The sequence below is a fragment of the Dryobates pubescens genome, chromosome 17, assembly GCF_014839835.1.
Source record: "Dryobates pubescens isolate bDryPub1 chromosome 17, bDryPub1.pri, whole genome shotgun sequence".
NCBI classification, from domain to species: domain Eukaryota; kingdom Metazoa; phylum Chordata; class Aves; order Piciformes; family Picidae; genus Dryobates; species Dryobates pubescens.
In genome coordinates, this window is record NC_071628.1 from 23,115,519 (window position 1) to 23,136,408 (window position 20,890).

Sequence of the window (20,890 nt, forward strand, 5' to 3'; positions counted from 1 at the left end):
TGAGTGCAGCTCAGGGCTGCACACACATGGCTCTGCCTCATCTCAGCAGAGCCTCAGCCTGCAGAGACCTGAGCAGCTGTGCTGGGAGCAGCCAAAGAGAAGGGAGGTGGTGGGGAGGGAGAGGACTAAAACAGGAGCAGGAGGGAAGGTTACAGCTGGTGAGAGCTGCACCAGCAGCTAGCACTGTGCCCTCGTGGCCAAGAAGGCCAGTGGTCTCCCTGGGTGCATGAGGAGGAGTGTGGTCAGCAGGGTGAGGAAGGTTCTCTTCCCCTTCTACTCTGCCATAATCAGGTCACCTCAGGAGTACTGTGTCCAGTTCTGGGCTTCCCAGTTCAAAAGAGACAGGGAACTACTGGAGGGCCACAAGGAGGATGAAGGGCCTGGAGCAGCTCTGTGAGGAGCCCTGGGGCTGTTGAGCCTGGGGAAGAGCAGCCCCAGAGGGGATCTGAGCAATGCTCATCGAGAACTAAAGGATGGAGGGCAAGAGGATGGGGGCAGACTCTTGCCAGTGGTGCCCAGGGACAGGACAAGGGGCAACAGGTACAAACTGGTACCCAGGAGGTTCCATCTGAACAGGGGGAGAAAATTCCTTTGTGGGGTGGGGCTTAATTCCTGGAGCAGGCTGCTCAGAGAGGTTGTGGAGGCTCCTTCTCTGGAGAGCTTCCAACCCCACCTGGACATTGTGCTTCTGGGCAGGCTGCTGTGGGTGCCCTGCTTCAGCAGTGGGGTTGGACTGGATGAGCTCCAGAGGTCCCTTCCAACCCCCAGCATGCTGGGGGTCTGGGACTCTGTCTGCAGGGAGGTTGTGGTGAAGTCTCAGATTGTTCAGATCTCTGCCAAAGCAGCTTGTTCCTCCCTTGTACAAACAGGGCTTTGGAGCAGAGCAATCAAAGCCAAGAGGTGCTGTCTGCTGGCTTCAGCAGCAGGCTTGTCTCACTCTGGGTTGAATTCACTGAACATTTGGACATCCAATCCCTGCCCTGTCCAAATCTCCTCCAGCAGCATCTGACTTCATCATATGCTAGAGGACCTGTGGGGTGCCAGGAAGCACGGAGAATCTGGAGAATGAAGCTGCACCCTCTAAGACAGTGTAGTGCTGAGGTGTCTGAGCACAAGTGAAGAGTCCCATGTGGCAGAGAGCACTCTCACCAGCTCAGGCACTGGAGGTGGCACAGCCATCATGTAGGTCTGGCTCTGTGCCTCCCTTAAAAAGCTCTGAGTCAGAAGAGCTCATTAGATCTGGCACTCTGGAATGACTGCTTTATTTCCACTCCAAGAGGCCAAGATAGAAGGACCCTGTCTGTCCCATCTTGCATTGCAGACTGTGTTTTGCTCTGAAGTACTTGTGCATGGTCCCAGTCAGTGGCAGAGGAGCTGGCTCTTCCTTCTTAGCCTCAGCCTGGTGTCTGACTGCAAAGTATTTTTGCACCCAAGGTTGGTGTCTGCTCCCTCCATGTGACAGGATATTACTCCAAGTCCACCCTGAAGGACTCTGCTAGAAATACTTCCCCAAGCCATACTGTGCAGGTACTTGATCTGACAGCTGCAGTTGAAGAGGGGAAGCCTCACACCCCCATTTTCACCCAGAGCTCCCTGCCACTGCTCTCAGCTGCACCACCTCATCCTTGTGCACCATGGTTTTCACTTCTCAGACCTTAACTGAGCTGATCTCTTTCTTCTGGGTTACTCTTCTGCCAAATTAGTGGCTTGATTTACCTTACTGTGGAGTCCAGTGGTTGCTAGAGCTGCTGCAGGGTGCTGCTGGAGGAGGTATGTAAGCAAGAGCAGAGGGGTAAGTCCCATTTGAGCTGTTCAGGGAGCAGCTCAAGCCTTAACTTGGGAGTTCATCACTGACTGCAAAATAATCCCACAACCTGCAGTAGCTGGCTCATGTGAGAGGAAGAGTGATTCCTGCTGAGGAGGATCACAGAATTGGGTTGGAAGGGACCTTTAAAGGTCATGTAGCCCAACCCCCTGCAGCCAGCAGGGACATCTGCAGCTAGAACAGGTTGCTCAGAGCCCCACACACCCTGACCTGCAGTGGTTCCAGGGATGGGGCATCTGCCACCTCTCTGGGCAACCTGGGACAGGGTTTCTCCATCACTGGAAAAGAATTCTTCCTTGTATCTAATCTGAATCTCCCTCTTTCAGTTCAAACCATCAGCCCTTGTCCTGTCACAACAGGCCCTGCTAAAAATCTGTCCCCAGCTTTCTGATCTGCCCCTTTAAGCACTGAAAGGCCACCAGAAGGTCTCCCTGGCCTGAACAACCCCAGCTCTCCCAGCCTGGCCTCAAAGCAGAGGGCTTCCAGCCCTCACATCATTGTTGTGGCCCTCTCTGGACATTCTCCAACAGCTCCATGTTTGTGCTTTGCTGAGGGCTCCAGAACTGGCCCCAGCACTGCAGGTGGAGACTCAGCAGAGTGGAGCAAAGGGGCAGAATCCCCTTCCTCCCCCTGCTTCCCATGGCCATGGTTGGGTGTGGGCTGGCAGCACTTAGTGCCAGCTCATGCCCAGCTTTTCACCCACCACAGCCCCAAGTCTTTCTCCTCAGGGCTGCTCTCCAGCCCTTCATCCCCCAGCCTGGCTTGCTGAGTAAACCAGACCAATCTTTACATTCCTGTCCTGGTTTTGTCAGGCTCCTCTGGTAACTCCTTTCTCTAATCCTTGGGGTCAGCTGGGTTAATACTGGTGTCAGGTCCCCACACCCCCCACCACTCCTCCTGCCCAGCTGGCTCTGTGACCTTGAGGCTTTGGGGAGTGGTGCTTGTGCTGCTTGCTGCAGCCATGCTCCTTGGAACAAAGCAGAGAGAGGCTCTGGGCTTTGCTCTCCCATCCCAGCAGGATGCAAGCAGTGATGGGCATCCTGCAGAGAGGCTCAACTCTGCTGTGTTATCTTCTCAGGTACATATGGAAGAATGACTGATGAGAGGTAGGAACTGCTGCTGTCAGCACTGCAGAGCCCAGTAAAGCTGTAATCTCTCCTTCCAGAGCCTCATCTCTCCTCAAGATCTGTCTCTCCACTGGCATTCTCTCAAGCTCTCTGCTCTCCACATTCATTCCCCTGCTCCTTCTCCTCCCTGAACAGTCTACCCAATGCCTCTTGTTCCTCAAGCAGGAGTTAGACCAGTATTTGTTGAAGTGGAGGTGAGAGACTCACTGCTGTTGTGCCTACAGCAGGAGCTGAGTGTCTGTATTCTGGGCTTAGGTAGTCCTTGCTTTTTCTTGGAGACCAGCAGCCTAGAATCTTGTTAGACAGCAGGTCTAAGGAGTGCTCTGGGGGTTCTGAGGCTATGTAATCACATTGCCTAGATTGGAAATGACCTTTGAGATCACAGAATCACAGAATGCATCTGGTTGGAAGGGACCCTGGAAGGTCACCTTGTCCACCCCCGCTGCAGTCAGCAGGGACATCCCCAACTAGGTCAGGTTGCTTATGGCCCCATCAAGTTTGACCTTGAATGTCTCCAAGAATGGGGCCTCCACCATATTGCTGGGCAGCCTGGTCCAGTATTTCCCCACTCTCACTGTGCACAGCTTCCTCCTGAAGTCCAGCCTAACTCTGCCCTGCTCCACTTTCAAACCATTGTCCCTTCTCCTCTCACCACAGCCCCTTCTGAACAGTCCCTCCCCAGCCTGCCTGTAGGTCCTCTTCAGACATTGAAATACAGCTCTAAGGTCTCCCTGGAGCCTTTTCTTCTCCAGGCTGAGCAGCCCCAACTCTCTCAGCCTCTTGGTGGCCTCCTCTGGACCTGCTCCAGCAGTTCCATGGCTGCCCTGTGTTGAGATCATTCAGTCCAACGATTAAACTTCTAGCAACAGGGTGCTGTGAGGGTGAGTTTGGAATATTTAGACAAACTGAGGTCAGGAAACTCTTCCAGGTGGCTAAGGTGCAGCTCAAAGCCCTGGCAATGGCAGCCCCTGGTCTGCTTTTGTCAGGGAGAGGATGGCCAGGACCTGGAGTGCTGAATGCCTCTTCTATTCTTTCTTCTTTTCTTCAAAGCCCCCAGATCTGTCAGGGACACCCCAGCAGGTGAGAGGAGCCCTCAGTCTGACCCTTCCCAGCTGCTCCTGTGGCTTGAAGGCATTTTGCTGCGTGTTGGGTGTCCTCAGCTGCCTCCAAATGAATGTGAGCAGGGCCTTGGGTGCAGAGATCCTAGCTGGGGTCCTGCATGCAGGATAATCACATTAGCCTGGCACTGTGCCCTCACTGATTAGCACCCCCTCCTCCCCTGCTTTGAGCAGAGCTAATTAACCCAAGCACAGCCCTGTACCAAAGCTGCATTAATTCATGTGGCTCCAGGGTTGGCTTAGCCAGTGGTACCTTGGGGATGACACAACACAGATACAAGAAGATAACCAGTGTCAGACACACTGAGGGCCTGGAGCTGGGCAAAGACTGCCATGATTCCCACACCTGCTCTGCCACAGAGCTGCCAGATGGGGAATTTCTTCTTCATTACCAGTCTGCACAGGATTTGAAGTGGCATTCCCAAGCTGATTGCTCACCAGTGTCTGTAGCTGCCTTCCTACCCTCACCATGCTGGGGCTCTGGGATTCTGTCAGCAGATTAAGGTTCAGGAGTTGTCTTGCTTGCCACAGCAGAGGTACTGGGATTCTAGGTGGGATTTGGCTTCTCTCTGCTGAGAAGAGTCCTGTCCTTGGTGGCAGCCTGGTGGCAGCAATGTGTGCAGGCATGAGCACCACGTGTGCTGGCACAGGCAGGAGACTGCTCCTGCCTCAGCAGTTCTGTGTCCCACTGTGGGCTTTCACTTCATTATCAGTTCAGAGCCTCATTTTGGCACTTGAGCTGTGCATAAAGAGACAGACAGATAGATAGATGAAAAACTAAACCCACCCATCCTGAGGCCAGGTGCTGAGCCTTCTCTCCTGGCTCCAGGCTGCTCCCAGCTGATTTCCAGTGGCACAGGCTCACTGGTCCCTTTGCCTCATCTCCAGCCTTTGCCTGGAGGCAGGATTTAATTCATTGCTCTTGTTCTGTTCTTCTGATGAAACCAGTGTTGATTCCTTTTCCCCACCACACCTCCAGATGTGTGGATCCAGTGACAGGACCCAGACATCTCCCAGCTACCCTCTGGTAGGAGCTTCACAGTGCTTAATGAAGAGTAAAAGAGTCATTTACAGGGCCAAAATTTCCCTGTGCTAGGATGTGGCCCCTCAAGGCCAACAAGGTATTCTCCTCAGGAACCTCATCCAGGCTAGGCATGGAATGCAAGCTGTGAGGTCTGTAGCTGTGAGGTGCAGGTTTGCACACCAGGCATTCTTCATTGCACAACCTTCCTGTGATGCCCTTGGATTACAGCTGGAGGCTGAGTCATAGAATGGTTAGGGTTGGAAGGGAGCTCAAGGCTCAGCCAGCTCCAACCCCCTGCCATGGGCAGGGACACCTCACACCACAGCAGGTTGCTCACAGCCACCTCCAGCCTGGCTGCAAACACCTCCAGGCAGGAGGCTTCCACCACCTCCCTGGGCAGCCTGTGCCAGGCTCTCACCACCCTCCTGGGCAACAACTTCTTCCTCACAGCTAATCTCAATCTCCCCACTTCTAGTGCTGCTCCATCCCCCCCAGTCCTATCCCTCCCTGACACCCTCAAAGGTCCCTCCCCAGCTTTCTTGGAGCCCCCTGCAGATCCTGGAAGGCCACAATTAGGTCTCCTTGGAGCCTTCTCTTCTCCAGCCTGCACAACCCCAACTCCCTCAGGCTGTCCTCACAGCAGAGCAGCTCCAGCCCTCTGCTCCTCCTTGTGGCTCCCACTGGCCAGTGGAATAAGGTTCAGCAAGGCCAAGTGCTGGGCCCTGAACTTGGGCCACAACAACACCATGAACTCTCCAGGCTTGAAGAAGAGTGGTTAGAAAGTGTGTGGTGGAAAAGCACCTGGGAGGTGTTCGTTGGCCACCACCTGGATATGAGCCAGCAGTGTGCCCAAGTGGCCACAGGCATCCCGGCCTGGCTGGGCAATGGTGTGGCCAGCAGGAGTGGGGCAGTGACTGTCCCCTTGTACTCAGCACTGGTGAGGTCACAGCTTGAGTACTGGGTTCAGTTTTAGGCTTCTCACTACAAGGTGAGAACGTGTCCAGAGAAGGGCAAGGAGGCTGGGGAGGGGTCTGGAGCACAGCCCTGGCAGGAGAGGCTGAGGGAGCTGGGCTTGCTTAGCCTGCAGGGGAGGAGGCTCAGGGGAGACCTTCTTGCTCTCTGCAACTCCCTGCAGGGAGCTTGGAGCCAGCTGGGGCTTGGGCTCTGCTGCCAGGCAGGCAAGCAGCCCCAGAACAAGAGGACACAGGCTCCAGCTGTGCCAGGGGAGGTTGAGGCTGGAGGGGAGGAGAAAGTTCTTGCCAGCAAGAGGAATTGGCCCTTGGGATGTGCTGCCCAGGGAGGTGGTGGAGTCCCCTTCCCTGGAGGTGTTCAACAGGGGCTTGGATGTGGCCCTTGGAGCCATGGTTTAGTTGTCAGGAGGTGTTGGGTGCCAGCTTGGACTTGCTGAGCTCTGAGGTCTTTTCCAGCCTTATTGATTCTATGATTCTAAGGTGCTGAGATGCTGGAGCATGTCCTGAGAAGGGCAATGGAGCTGCTAAAGGGGCAGGAGAACAGCATTGGTGAGGAGCAGCTGAGGCACCTGGGCTTGTGTAGCCTGGAGAAAGGGAGGATGAGAGGAGATGTTCTGGCTCTCTACAACTGCCTGTAAGGAGGCTGGAGCGAGGTGGGGTCCTCTCCCTAGTAACAAGTGACAGGATTAGAGCAAACAGCCTCAGGTTGCCCTGGGGGAGGTTTGAACAGAATAGCATAAATAGAAATAAATAGAATGAACCAGGTTGGAAAAGGCCTTTGGGATCATCGAGTCCAAGCTATCACCCAGCACCAGCTCATCAACTGAAAGCTGATCAACTTGGATGCAAGGGAATTTTTTGTCCCCCTGAAAGGCTTCTCAAGCACTGAAACAGGCTGCCCAGGGAAGTGGTGGAATCCTCATGCCTGAAGGTGTTTAAAAGCTGTGTGGATGTGCTGAGGGCCATGGTTCAGCAGCTGCCTTGGTAGCATTGGGTCAGTGGTTGGACTCAATGAGCTTAAAGCTCTTTTCCAGCCTAAATGATTCTGTGACGCTGTAATTCCATGATCTGCTCTCCCAGGGCCCCTGGAGTTGGTAGCCATTTCCATTGCTTGCAGTGAAGGCAGGCCCTGTCCCCTGGGTCTGTGGCTGCAGCCCCAGAGCCGTGTGCCAGCAGCACCCTCCCCTGCGCCGGGGTTCCCTGGCTGCTGCTGCGGCCGCTGCAGCAGCACAGCCGAGGCATGCAAGGGGACAGCTAGCTGCTTCGTCAGACTCCTCATTGACCCCAGCCAGTCTGCTGCCATCTCACAGCTAGGAAATGGAGCTCCCTGAAGCAGAGGCCTCCCCTGCATAGGTTCTGATTAACTGCAAGGGGAAGCAACCGCAGCAGCTGATCGTTGCAGCCATCCTCAACAGCGAGTGTTGTGTGCAAAGCAGGGGGGAACAAAGGCTCCAGGAATTCTCTGCTGCTGTCTGTGGCCTTTGTAGCACAGCAAGAGATGAAAAGCTTGAGTCTAGGCAAAAGATCATTTCTGGAGGTGTCATTGCAGCAGAATCTTTCCATGTTTCCATGCTGAAGCATGTGACATGGAGTGCTTCAAAGTCTTCCTCCTGTAGCAAGTTGAGCTACCGCCATGGAAGCACTCAGAACCCAGAGAGAGGATCACAGAATCTTTTAAGGTGGAAAAGACCTTCAAGAACATTGAGTCACAGGCTGAACAACCTCAACTCTCTCAGCCTGGCCTGACAGCAGAGGGCTTCCAACCTTCTCATTACTGTTGTGGCCTCCCCTGGCCCTGCTCCAGCCGGTCCCTGTCTGTGCTGGGGACTCCAGAGCCGGCCCCAGCACGGCAGGGGAGGTCTCAGCATATGAAGTAGAGGGGCAGAATCCCCTCCCTGTCCCTGCTGCCCATGCTGCTGGGGATCAGCCCAGGACAGGGCTAGGGAGCACTTGGTGCCAGCTCATGTCCAGCTCTTCACCCAAGTCCTTCTCTGCAGGGCTGCTCTCAAATGCTGTGAAGCTGCACTGGTTTACTCCTAATCACAGCTCAGGGGAAATAAAGTTGCAGCTGTGTCCATCTGGTGAAGCTCCTGGTGTGGTCTATACCCCTGTGGGGCACTACCCCACCTGAGTGATCTGTGTGTACCAAAAGAGGAGGGCTAAAAAAAGTGCTGAGGGGACTGGAGGCATCTCTGTGAGGAGGAAATGCTGAGACCCCTGGGGGCTCTCCCAGAGGGGGTCTGATCAATGCTCAGCAAGAGCTAAAGGGTGAGGGGCAAGAGACTGGAGCCAGACTTCTGTCAGTGGTGCCCAGGGACAGGGCAAGGAGCAATGGACACAAACTGGAACCCAGGAGATTCCACCTAAACTTCTTCGGTGTGAGGCTGCTGGAGGCCTGGAGCAGGCTGCCCAGAGAGGCTGTGGAGTCTCCTCTGGAGAGATTCCAACCCACCTGGACGTTGTGTTCCTGGGCAAGCTGCTGGGGGTGCCCTGCTTTAGCAGGGGGGTTGGACTGGATGGTCCCCAGAGGTCTCTCCTGACCTCACCATGCTGGGATTCTGGGGTTCTGTTACCCAAGGAGAGGTCAGTGCCAGGCCTGGGATGTGAACAGCTCTTTTGGGATGCAGGGTCTTTCCTATGTACAGAAGTAAGGCAAGGAAATCATTAAGCCTTTGCAGCCAGTGATTTCTTACTGCAGAGGGAGGAGGATTCCTGCTAGAGACTGTGGAAAGAGTTAAAAATATTCAGCTCCCTTTGGACTCTGAGTGATGTGAGCTTTGGTGGAAGGGGAGGGAGCTGGTGAGACAAGTAGGGAAAGTGGCCAGTTATAGAAGTAAAAATACTCAGCTAAATGGTTTCCTTTTGATATATTAATACCTCCTTCAAGGGCTTATTTGAGGAAAAACAGACTTAAGAAAATGAGTTAGGATTTAAATGGGCTCAATTGTCTTCAAAGGGATTGAAATCATTCCTAAATGAGCCTTTCCAGTTGAACTCAGAGAGGCTGCTGAGCTCCAGGCCTTCCTCTGAGCACAGGTCAGGCTGAGGACATGGAGCTGAGCAGAAGACTCAACAGACAAGCACCAGGGGGAAAGGTGGCAAAAGGGGACTGGTGGACTTGAAGGGGCTTTAGAGAGTGCCAGATCTCAGGAAGACATTCTTCACTAGGAGGGTGGCAAGACTCTGGAATGGATTGTCCAGAGAGGCTGTGGATGCCTCCTCTCTGCAGATCACAGAATCACTGAATGGTAGGAGCTGGAAAGGACATGAAAAGCTCATCCAGTCCAAGCCCCCTGCCAGGGCAGGAGCACCCAGGGCAGGTCACACAGGAACACAGCCAGGTGGGGTTGGAATAGCTCCAGAGAGGGAGACTCCACAGCCCCCCTGGGCAGCCTGTGCCAGGGCTCTGTCACCCTCACAGGGGGAAGATTTTTCCTCCTGTTCCCATGGAGCTTCCTCTGCCTCAGCTTCCACCTCTGCCCCTTGTGCTGGCATTGGGCAGCCCCCAGCAGAGCCTGGCTCCAGCCTCTGGGCACTCACCCTGCACATCTCTGTAATAATGGAGGTCAGCCCTCAGGCTCCTCCTCTCCAAGCTGAAAAGCTCTCAGCTCCCTCAGGCTCTCCTCGTAAGGAGACCACAGAATCCAGCACAGGTCACACAGGAACACATCCAGATGGGTCTCAACAGTCTCCAGGGCAGGAGACTCCACAACCCCTCTGGGGAGCCTGTTCCCTAATCATTTCAAGCTATCAGAGAGAAGTGGTTGATGCTTTCACTTTAGAGCACCTCTGCAAATGCCATCTGTGTGCAAGGGAGAGCAGAAAGGGCCCTGGGGGTGCTCATGGACAAGCAGCTGAACAGGAGCCAGCAGTGTGCCCAGGGGCCCAAGAGAGCCAAAGGCCTCCTGGCTGGGATCAGCAATGCTGAGTCCAGCAGCAGCAGGGAGGGGATTGTCCCCTGGGGCTCAGCTCTGGGGAGGCCACACCTGGAGTGCTGTGTTCAGTTCTGGGCAGCTCAATCCTAGAGAGGTGCTGGAGCCAGGGCAGAGGAGGGCAAGGAAGCTGGGAAGGGCCTGGAGAAGAAATCTGCTGGAGAGCAGCTGAAGGAGCTGGGGATGGTTGGTGTGAAAGAGAGGAGGCTGAGGGGAGGCCTCCTGGCTGTCTACAGCTACCTGCAAGGAGGTTGTGGAGAGGCTGCTGCTGGTCTCTTCTCCCAGGTAATTAGTGCCAGAACAAGAGGGAATGGCCTCAGGCTGCCACTGGGGAGGTTTAGACTGGACAGCAGGAAGAATTTGTTCCCAGCAAGAGTGGTCAGGGGTTGGAATGTGCTGCCCAGGCAGGTGGTGGAGTCACCAACCCTGGATGTCTTTAAAGGTGCTTTGGATGTGGTGCTTGGGGCTATGGTTTAGGGGTGACCCTTGCAGAGCAGGGTTCTGGGTTGGACTTGGGGATCCTGGGGCTATGGTTTAGGGGTGACCCTTGCAGAGCAGGGTTCTGGGTTGGACTTGGGGATCCTGGGGCTATGGTTTAGGGGTGACCCTTGCAGGGCAGGGTTCTGGGTTGGACTTGAGGATCCTGGGGCTATGGTTTAGGGGTGACCCTTGCAGAGCAGGATTCTGGGTTGGACTTGGGGATCCTGGGGCTATGGTTTAGGGGTGACCCTTGCAGAGGAGGGTTCTGGGTTGGACTTGGGGATCCTGGGGCTATGGTTTAGGGGTGACCCTTGCAGAGCAGGGTTCTGGGTTGGACTTGGTGATCCTGAGGCTATGGTTTAGGGGTGACCCTTGCAGAGCAGGGTTCTGGGTTGGACTTGGGGATCCTGGGGCTGTGGTTTAGGGGTGACCCTTGCAGAGCAGGGTTTTGGGTTGGACTTGGTGATCCTGGGGCTATGGTTTAGGGGTGACCCTTGCAGGGCAGGGTTCTGGGTTGGACTTGGTGATCCTGGGGCTATGGTTTAGGGGTGACCCTTGCAGAGCAGGGTTCTGGGTTGGACTTGGGGATCCTGGGGCTGTGGTTTAGGGGTGACCCTTGCAGAGCAGGGTTCTGGGTTGGACTTGGTGATCCTGAGGCTATGGTTTAGGGGTGAACCTTGCAGGGCAGGGTTCTGGATTGGACTTGGTGATCCTGGGGCTATGGTTTAGGGGTGAACCTTGCAGAGCAGGGTTCTGGATTGGACTTGGTGATCCTGGGGCTATGGTTTAGGGGTGACCCTTGCAGAGCAGGGTTCTGGGTTGGACTTGGTGATCCTGAGGCTATGGTTTAGGGGTGACCCTTGCAGGGCAGGGTTCTGGATTGGACTTGGTGATCCTGGGGCTATGGTTTAGGGGTGACCCTTTCAGAGCAGGGTTTTGGGTTGGACTTGGTGATCCTGGGGCTATGGTTTAGGGGTGACCCTTGCAGAGCAGGGTTCTGGGTTGGACTTGGTGATCCTGGGGCTATGGTTTAGGGGTGACCCTTGCAGAGCAGGGTTTTGGGTTGGACTTGGTGATCCTGGGGCTATGGTTTAGGGGTGACCCTTGCAGGGCAGGGTTCTGGGTTGGACTTGGTGATCCTGAGGCTATGGTTTAGGGGTGACCCTTGCAGAGCAGGGTTCTGGGTTGGACTTGGTGATCCTGGGGCTATGGTTTAGGGGTGACCCTTGCAGAGCAGGGTTCTGGGTTGGACTTGGTGATCCTGAGGGTCTGTTCCAGGCTGAATGTTTCTGTGACTGTGAAGAGCCCACAAAACTCTCCAGCTGGCAATGAGTGAGGGGAGGTAGCAGAGGCAACGACAGGGCAGCCAAGATGTGTGCCTCCTGATAATCACAGCAGAGGCTCAGGGCTCCTTCCTTTACAGGGTTCTTTTGTAAGCCTGGTTTTCATTTGCAGTGGGAAGCAGAACCTTTCTTTCTCTGCAGAAGTAGCTTTGTCCTGTTTTTTCACTCTGAGCCTTATCTAGGGACAGTGATTGTAGGAGAATCTGACAAGCCCTGGGGACGTTGCAGAGCAGTAATTTATTGCTCTTTGTTACAAAGCAATAAATCCATGTGCAGCAGTGAATAAGCAGAGCCTGGGCTGCTCCATCCAGCCTCTGCTTGCACAATTGAGAAGCTGGGGATGCTTTCCCTGAGATGTAAAGGTCAGTGGAAGATTGATAGCCAGTGCTTGCGGTGGAGAGAAGAGGAGTAGCAGGCAGGTGGCTGGCAGCGGGTGCTGAGAGGCATCTGGTCACACTGGTCAATGGGCCCAGTCGAGATGCTGGGCCAAAACAGACAGCACAGCCTGAGGTCATTTATTCAGTCAAAGAAGAACTGCTTGGGGGGTGAGGGTGGAGCTAAGGAACCTGACTCAGCAAAAGCTAGTGCCTAATAGTGAAGGAAAGAGCAGCTCTGGGGAGAAGGACTGCACCAGTACAGGTTAGGAGGGGAGCTGCTGGGGAGCAGCCCCAAGGAGAAGGAGCTGGGAGTGCAGGGGGGCAGCAAGCTCTGCATGGGGCAGCAATGTGCCCTGGGGGCCAAGAAGGCCAAGGGGGTCCTGGGCTGCATCCAGAGGAGTGTGGCCAGCAGAGCCAGGGAGGTTCTCCTCCCCCTCTGCTCTGCCCTGCTGAGACCTCATCTGGAATATTGTGTCCAGTTCTGGGCTGCCCAGCTCAGGAGGGACAGGGATCTGCTGGAGAGAGTCCAGGGGAGGGCTGTGAGGATGCTGAAGGGACTGCAGCACTGCCTGGGGAGGAGAGGCTGAGAGCCCTGGGGGTGGTTAGTCTGGAGAGGAGAAGGCTGAGAGGGATCTGATCAATGGCTATCAATAGCTGAGGGCTGGGGGTCAGGAGGGAGGGGACAGGGACAGCCTCTGCTCAGCTGCCCCCTGGGATAGGCCAAGGGGCAATGGATACAAACTGCAGCACAGGAGGTTCCACCTCAACAGGAGGAGGAACTTCTGCACTGTGAGGGTCCCAGAGCCCTGGAGCAGGCTGCCCAGAGAGGTTGTGGAGTCTCCTGCTCTGGAGCCTTTCCAGCCCCATCTGGCTGTGTTCCTGTGTGACCTGTGCTGGATTCTATGTTCCTTCTCTGGCAGGGGGGTTGGACTTGATGATCTTTGGAGGTCCCTTCTAACCCCTAACATCCTGTGAGTCTGTAAGCCTGTGAGCTGGGAGTGCTGGTGGGCAGCAGGCTGACCATGAGCCAGCAATGTGCCGTCACAGCCAAGGTGGTCAGTGACATCCTGGGATGCATGAAGACTGTGGTCACCAGGGCAAGGGAGGTTTCCCTCCCTCTCCTCTCTGCCCTGGTGAGGCCTCATCTGCAGTACTGCATCCTGTTTTGTGCTCCAGTTCAAGAGAGACAGGGAACTACAGGAGGGAGTCCAGCAGAGAGTCACTAAGATGCTGAGGGGCCTGGAGCACCTCTGTGAGAATGAAAGGCTGAGAGCCCTGGGGCTCTTGAGCCTGGACAAGAGCAGCCCCAGTGGGGATCTCATTAATGCTTATCAATATCTAAAGAGAGAGTCAGGAGGATGGAGCCAGATTCTTCTTTGTGGTGCCCAGTGACAGTGTACAGGGGTGATGGACACAAGCTGCAGCATAGGAGGTACCACACAAACACAAGGAAAACATTCTTCACTTTGAGGGTGAGCAAGCTGCCCAGAGAGGCTGTGGAGCCTCTGTCTCTGGACTGATTCCAGATCCACCTGGATGATTTGTTCTAGGTGATCCTGCTCTAGCAGTGAGGTTAGACTTGATGATCTTCAGAGGTCCCTTCCAGCCCCTACCATTCTGTGATGCTGTAAGGTCCTGCATGCCCTGTGCCCAGGAGCCAGGTCCCACAGGTGTCTCAGTGCATCTCCAGCAGCAGGGAGCAAGAGGAGCACAGCCAGTCAGTGGCCCAGGGAGGTGGGGAAGTCTCCATCCCTAGAGGTGCTCATGTGGCCATGGCACTTGGGGGCACGGTTGGATGGCTGTGGTGGGATTGGGTTGGCCACTGGACTCGATGATCTTTTGCACTGCAACAGTTCTGTGATCCTCTGCTCAGACATCTGAGCCAACACTTCAAACTTGCTTTGTTTCAGAGCAAACCTGCAGAGTTCTTGAGGGGCTCAGAGCAGCGAGGTTCTGGTTCCTGCTGCCTTCATCTCCTGGCTCCTGAGCTGCAGGCTCGGTGCAACAGCCAGCACCACATCCTCCCAGCCTCTCCACAGCAGCCCAAACCATGAAGTGCAGCTCTCCCTGCCAATTGTCTGCCCGGCTCCCTGCGGGGAGGTGGTGACTTGCTTGACTTTGATCATGCTGTGGTGATCATGAATATTTACAGCCAGCTCCTCTGCTGCTAGCCACAGACAAAAAGCTCTGGAAATGCCAGGAAACCCCGAGTGTCCCCTCTGCTACCTTGGCTTCTCAGAGTAATTCCTTCTCCTCTCTGGTGCAGATCAAGTTGTTAGCATGCAAGGCAGTGCCAGCACAGACTGTTCTGAGAGCAGAGTGGCAGTGGTGTGTGCAGGGGAGGTCTGTAACGAGCAGAAGTTTGGTAATTAGGCTTTTCAGCACAAGCAGCAGTTAAGGGACACTCAGGGACAGATTTATGGGGGAGCAGAGGGGAAAGAAGCATGGCAAAGGGGGAGCACAGTGCTTCTGTGGTTGTATTGTGTGCTGTGTGCCAGTGGGGAGGGAGGGCATGACCACTGCAGTGCACACACCTTGTCCCTGCAGCACCTTCAAAGCAAGTGAAGCCACTGACAGCTCTGTGCCCTTGAGGAAGTGTCAGTTATTCATAGAAAGCACCACTCATCCCCAGCTCCTGTTCCACCAGCAGTCAGTGTGCCCTTGCATTCCCCTCTACAATAGAATAGAATAGAATAGAATAGAATAGAATAGAATAGAATAGAATAGAATAGAATAAACCAGGTTGGAAAAGACCTTCCAGATCATCCAGTCCAAGCTATCACCCAGCACCATCTGATCAACTCAACCATGGCACCAAGGGCCTCAGCCAGGTTCTTCTTAAACATCTCCAGGGATGGGGACTCCACCACCTCCCTGGGCAGCACAGCCCAAGGGCCAATTCCTCTTGCTGGCAAGAACTTTCTCCTCCCCTCCAGCCTCAACCTCCCCTGGCACAGCTGCAGACTGTGTCCTCTTGTTCTGGGGCTGCTTGCCTGCCTGGCAGCAGAGCCCAAGCCCCAGCTGGCTCCAAGCTCCCTGTAGGGAGTTGCAGAGAGCAAGAAGGTCTCCCCTGAGCCTCCTCTCCTGCAGGCTAAGCAAGCCCAGCTCCCTCAGCCTCTCCTGCCAGGGCTGTGCTCCAGACCCCTCCCCAGCCTCCTTGCCCTTCTCTGGACACCTTCAAGCCTCTCAATGGCCTTCTGAAACTGAGGAGCCCAGAGCTGGCCACAGGACTCCAGGGGTGGCCTAAGCAGTGCTGAGCCCAGGGCACAATGACCTCCCTGCTGCTGCTGGCCACACTCTGCCTGCTGCAGGCCAGGATGCCCTTGGGCCTCTTGGCCACTTCTCCTGAGCTGAGGCATGAGAGCCTCTCGTGGTTCCTGGCTCTCTCCTGCAGCAGGTGTATCTGGCGGGGCCCGGCTGGCCGCGCGGGAGGCAGGCGTGGGGCGGGCGCCTGGCCGGGGTGGGTGCCCTGGGCTGCACGTGCTGCTAGCTGCCCCTCTCGCTGTGTCCCCATGCAGTACAAGCAGGTGGAGCAGTACATGTCCTTCCACAAGCTGCCCGCAGACATGCGCCAGCGCATCCACGACTACTACGAGCACCGCTACCAGGGCAAGATGTTCGACGAGGAGAGCATCCTGGGCGAGCTGAGCGAGCCCCTGCGAGAGGTGAGCAGGGCACCCTCCAGGGGCAACGGCCTCCTTGGCCACTGTGTGCTGTCCTGGCACACTCTGCGTGAGGGGAGGGGGGCAGGGGCAGCTTTCCCCCTGGCGCTGGCTCTGGGGGCAGGCTCGGCCAAGGCAGCACAGCCATGGGCCTGAGCGGCCATACAGGCCCCGCTGGGCTGGGGGCTGTGCCTCTTCCTGGGCTGGGCCTAACTGTCTGGGAGAGCAAGGCCACGGGAAAGGTGGTTCACAGCTTGACTATGTCTCATGGCCTAGAAGAACATGGTCCACAGGCTGGCTATGTCTCTGATAGGGGAATGGCCAAGACAAACATGGTCCAGCACTTGACTATGGCTCTGATGGAGACATGGCCAAGAAGAACATGGTCCAGAGCTTGGCTATGGCTCTGATGGAGACATGGCCAAGAAGAACATGGTCCAGAGCTTGACTATGGCTCTGATGGAGACATGGCCAAGAAGAACATAGTCCAGAGCTTGACTATGGCTCTGATGGAGACATGGCCAAGAAGAACATGGTCCAGAGCTTGGCTATGGCTCTGATGGAGACATGGCCAAGAAGAACATGGTCCAGAGCTTGACTATGGCTCTGATGGAGACATGGCCAAGAAGAACATAGCCCAGAGCTTAGCTATGGCTCTGATGGAGACACAAACAAGAAGAACATGGCCCAGAGCTTGGCTATGTTCTGATGGAGACACAGACAAGAAGAACATGGCTATGTCTCTGTTGGAGCCAGTTTGATTCAGAGGGATCAGCTGTCCTAGCCATTGGTGCATGTCTGGTACTGCCTTGCCTTGCTCATGGAAGGAGGAACCCAGCACTCAGGCCTGTTAGTTGCTGCAGCACAAGTGATGTCTGACACAAGGCCATGGAGGCTGCAATATGCTGGCCTGCCACTCAGCTGGTGACTAGATGCATCCTGGCACTTTCTGAGGCCATGGCAATGCCTGGCAATGTCATCTCCTTTACCAAGGAGCCTCTGCAGGAGACCACACCTTGCTGTTACCTTACACTTGTGCAAGACCCTCTCCCTCCCCCCCCCACACACACCTGGTAGGAGGTCTCAGTAAGCTCCCACCTTGTGCCCCCCATGTGCTCTGTCCCCTCTGTGTGATGTGCTGCTGGCATCTGTGCTCCATCCATCCGCTGTAACATCATGTAGAGGCCAAGGAAGGAGAAGCCTGTGCTTCAAAGGAGTCTCAACAGAAACCTGCCTTCTCTAACTGGAGCCCAGGAATGCAGGCTCTCCCTAGGACAGGCCTCCAGTGTGCTACCCATGAGCACCAGAATTGGTCTTCCTTCTGTCTTGCTCATCTCCCCTGCAGTGAACCTCCACAGGAGAGAGAAGAGCTGAGGATCCAGCAGCCAGATTTTAAAACTAGTTCTGCCAAAGTCTTAAAGGGCAACCCTGAAAAGAGCCCCAGTGAGGAGGAGGGAGGTGCTTCCCCAGCCCCCCTTCTGCTGCTCCAGTCATCCAGATGCTCCTTCCCAGCTTGGCTGGGGAGGTGATTAACTCAGTGTCACTTACTGCCGCTTTCTGAGGCCGAGCTGGCACAGCACAGAGCAGCTCCTGTGCAGTGGGAAGTGCTGTCATACCCTCTGAGTGACACCACACCACAGGGGGAGGCACAGACCACGTCTCCTGGATGACAGCTGAACAGCTGAACTGGGCTTTCTTCATCTGAGGTGGCTGACCCAGCACATGCCCCAGTGAGTGGTGGGCACCTCTTCCCCCTCTTGCTTGCCACTGTCCCCATCTGCCCAGCAGAATTCTTTCTCTGAGTGCCTTGGCACATTTGTGCTGTTTTGTATCTCATTGACAAGCAAGGGCACCAGAGAAGGTAGGGCTGCCAAGGGGAGTCAGAACTTCTTCCCAGAGAGGAGCCCTGGGCTTTTTCATCCCACATCTCCCCAGTGCCCCCCTCCCAGCCCAGGCTTTGCTGCAGGGAGAGGGGAGCCCTGTGCTGGGGAGGCTGAGGGGGGATTGGGCCTTGCTCACAGAGACAGCGTAGGACTGAAAGGAGTGAAGCATGGGGGTCAAGCTGTCAGCTTCAGCTTGCACTTGTGCATGCTCTGAGCTTCCAGGGCCCAGCCCAGCCTGCACTGGGGCAGCCAGGCCAAGGGACCAGCATTTTGGGTTTGGTTTTCCCCAGTTATTAGTGGCCAGGTCAAGAGGGGATCTTCAGAGGCGATTAGATGTCGACTAAACGTAACTCTGTGTCTTTTCTGCTCCCTGCCCCACCTTTTCTCCCCACTCCTCCTCTCTCTGTCTCTCTCCTGCATCACACCATGGCCAGGAAATTATAAACTTCAACTGCAGGAAGCTGGTGGCCTCCATGCCCCTCTTTGCCAACGCAGATCCCAACTTTGTGACCTCCATGCTGACCAAGCTGCGGTTCGAGGTGTTCCAGCCAGGGGATTACATCATCCGGGAGGGCACCATTGGCAAGAAGATGTACTTCATCCAGCACGGGGTGGTGAGTGTCCTCACCAAAGGCAACAAGGAGACCAAGCTGGCAGATGGCTCCTACTTTGGAGGTATGTGCTAGCCTGTCACCCCCACACAGCAATGCCCACCCTGACCGCTCGGGTGCTCCCCGCTCTTCTCCCGGCCACGCAGGGATGCCAGCCTCTGGAACTGAGGACACTCCAAACATCTCAGAGAACCACAGAATTCTCAGGCTTGGAAAGGACCTCAAGGCTCAGCCAGCTCCAACCCCCTGCTATGGGCAGGGACACCTCACACTACAGCAGGTTGCTCACAGCCACCTCCAGCCTGGCTGCAAACACCTCCAGGCCAGGGTTATCCACCACCTCCCTGGGCAACCTGTGCCAGGCTCTCACCACCCTCCTGGGGAAGAACTTCTTCCTCACAGCCAATCTCAATCTCCCCACTTCTAGTTTTGCTCCATCCCCCCCAGTCCTATCCCTCCCTCCCAGTCCTATCCCTCCCTCCCAGTCCTATCCCTCCCTGACACCTTCCAAAGTCCCTCCCCAGCTTTCTTGGAGCCCCCAGCAGATCCTGGAAGGCCACCAGAAGGTCTCCTGGGAGCCTTCTCCTCTCCAGCCTGCACAACCCCAACTCCTTCATTCTGTCCTGAGAGCAGAGCAGCTCCAGCCCTCTGCTCCTCCTCATGGCCCTTCTCTGGACATCTTCCAGCCCCTCCAGAGCCTTCCTATAATGGAGGCTCCAGAACTGGATGCAGTACTCCAGGTGGGGTCTCACCAAAGCAGAGTAGAAGGGGAGAATCACCTCCCTCGACCTGCTGGCTATGCTTCTCCTGCTGCAGCTCCTCCTCCACCCTCCTCTCTTCATCTCACCTGTCTTGCACCTTCCCATACAGTAAATGGTGCAATGGGAGGAGGCTCTTGGGCAGTGCAGGAGGCTGGGTAATAGATAACAACAAAACAGAGAGGGGAAGCTTGGTTCTTGGAGGCTCATTTCATTTTTGCCCCAAGCAAAGTGACAGGTCTGTGAAGCTGAGAACCTGGAAGTGGAGTGCTCTCAATTCCCCATTTCAAGTGCTGCCTCATCCTGCTGTCTGGCATCTATCATACAAAGTATTGTTTAAACACAGAGGCTAAAGCACAGTCCAGCATCTCCCCAGCCTGTGGCTCAGCAAACTGTCCTGCAGGGCAGCAGGCAGCAGCAGAGCTCTGGCATAGGGCAACTAGCATCAGCTCAGGAGAGACCATTAAGAGGAGGTTTAGGGTATTGCTCTTATGAGTAACACAGGGACACCCCTCCTACCACAGCCTTCAGGGACCTCACTGACAGCCCAGGACAGGCAGTTCTCTGGTGGGTGCCTGTTTCAGTGCAAGCACCACAGCTAATGACCTGCTGAGAGGGAGCAGAAGGAAAACAGCTTTTCCTCAACAGCTCCCAGTCACACATTTCCTACACTCTTCTTGGACTCCTAGCTCCTGTGGAGCAGCCTGCCTGCACCTTCATGGAAGGAGGCCTGCAAGAAGGCTGCAGAGAGACTGTTTGCATGGGCCTGCAGTGACAGGACAAGGGGCAATGGTTTGCAAACAGAGAAGAGGGGATTTAGATTGGATGTGAGGAACAAGTTCTGCAGCAGGAGGCTGCTGGAACACTGCAACAGGTTGCCCAGGGAGGTGGTTGAGGCCCCAGCCCTGGAGATATTCAAGGTCAGGCTTGACAAGGCTCTGGGAAACCTGATCTAGTGGAGGATGTCCCTGCTGACTGCAGGTGGGTTGGACCTTTGGAGGTCCTTTCCAACCCAAACTCTGATTCTATGATTGAATGTGTCTGTAGCAAGCTGGGTCAGCTTGCTGGGGTTTGAAGTAGGAGTTGACTCTGACAGATTGGATTAAACTCCCCCATGGCATTTGGGGTGTCAAATTTGGCACCACACACAGCTCCTCACACTCATGGCACGGGCTCAGAAGCATCATTTCCTTAGGAAGCAGCCTAACACCACATGTAGAATCTCACAGTGCTGCTGTGCTCTGGGGTGGAGCCAGCATGAATCCTGAGAGTGGTGCTGGTGGTCTGACACCAAACACAGCCCGGAGCAGAGTGCTGGCAGCCTTTAGGTCATGCTCTTTGGTCTTTCAGTGTCTGTCCTACCTGCCCAGACTCTGTGTGTAAGCAGTGGACAAGCAGGGCTCAGGGGTGAGGAGGGGGTTGGTCTCTTCTCCCTAGTCTCAGGTGATAGAATGAGAGGAAATGGCCTGAAATTGTGGCAGGGTTAGGCTGGAGATGAGGAAACATTTCTTTGCTGCAAGGGTAGTCAGGGATTGGAAGAGGCTGCCCAGGGAGGTGGCGGAGTCCTCATCCCTGGAGGTGCTCAAGAAATGTGTGGCCATGGCATCTGGGGACATGTGGCCATGGTGGTGTTTGGTCAGTGGTAGGACTTGATGATCTTGGAGGCCTTTTCCAACCAAAACAATTCTGTGATTCTCTCCTCAGGGAGTAGCTATGGCCACATCAGGCATTCACCACAGAGCCAAGAGCTTCATGCTCTGTAACCAGCTGAGCAACCTC

General features: G+C 55.4%; 1 protein-coding gene across 1 annotated transcript in view; it reads left to right on the forward strand.

Annotated features, from left to right (window-relative positions):
- Positions 1 to 20,890, forward strand: part of HCN4 (hyperpolarization activated cyclic nucleotide gated potassium channel 4) — a 166,608-nt gene that overhangs the window by 122,567 nt on the left and 23,151 nt on the right. Inside the window, exons 5-6 of the mRNA XM_054168798.1 lie at positions 15,716 to 15,862; positions 18,177 to 18,417. Of these exons, the coding sequence (XP_054024773.1) occupies positions 15,716 to 15,862; positions 18,177 to 18,417 (388 nt within the window). The remainder of the gene's footprint in view (positions 1 to 15,715; positions 15,863 to 18,176; positions 18,418 to 20,890) is intronic.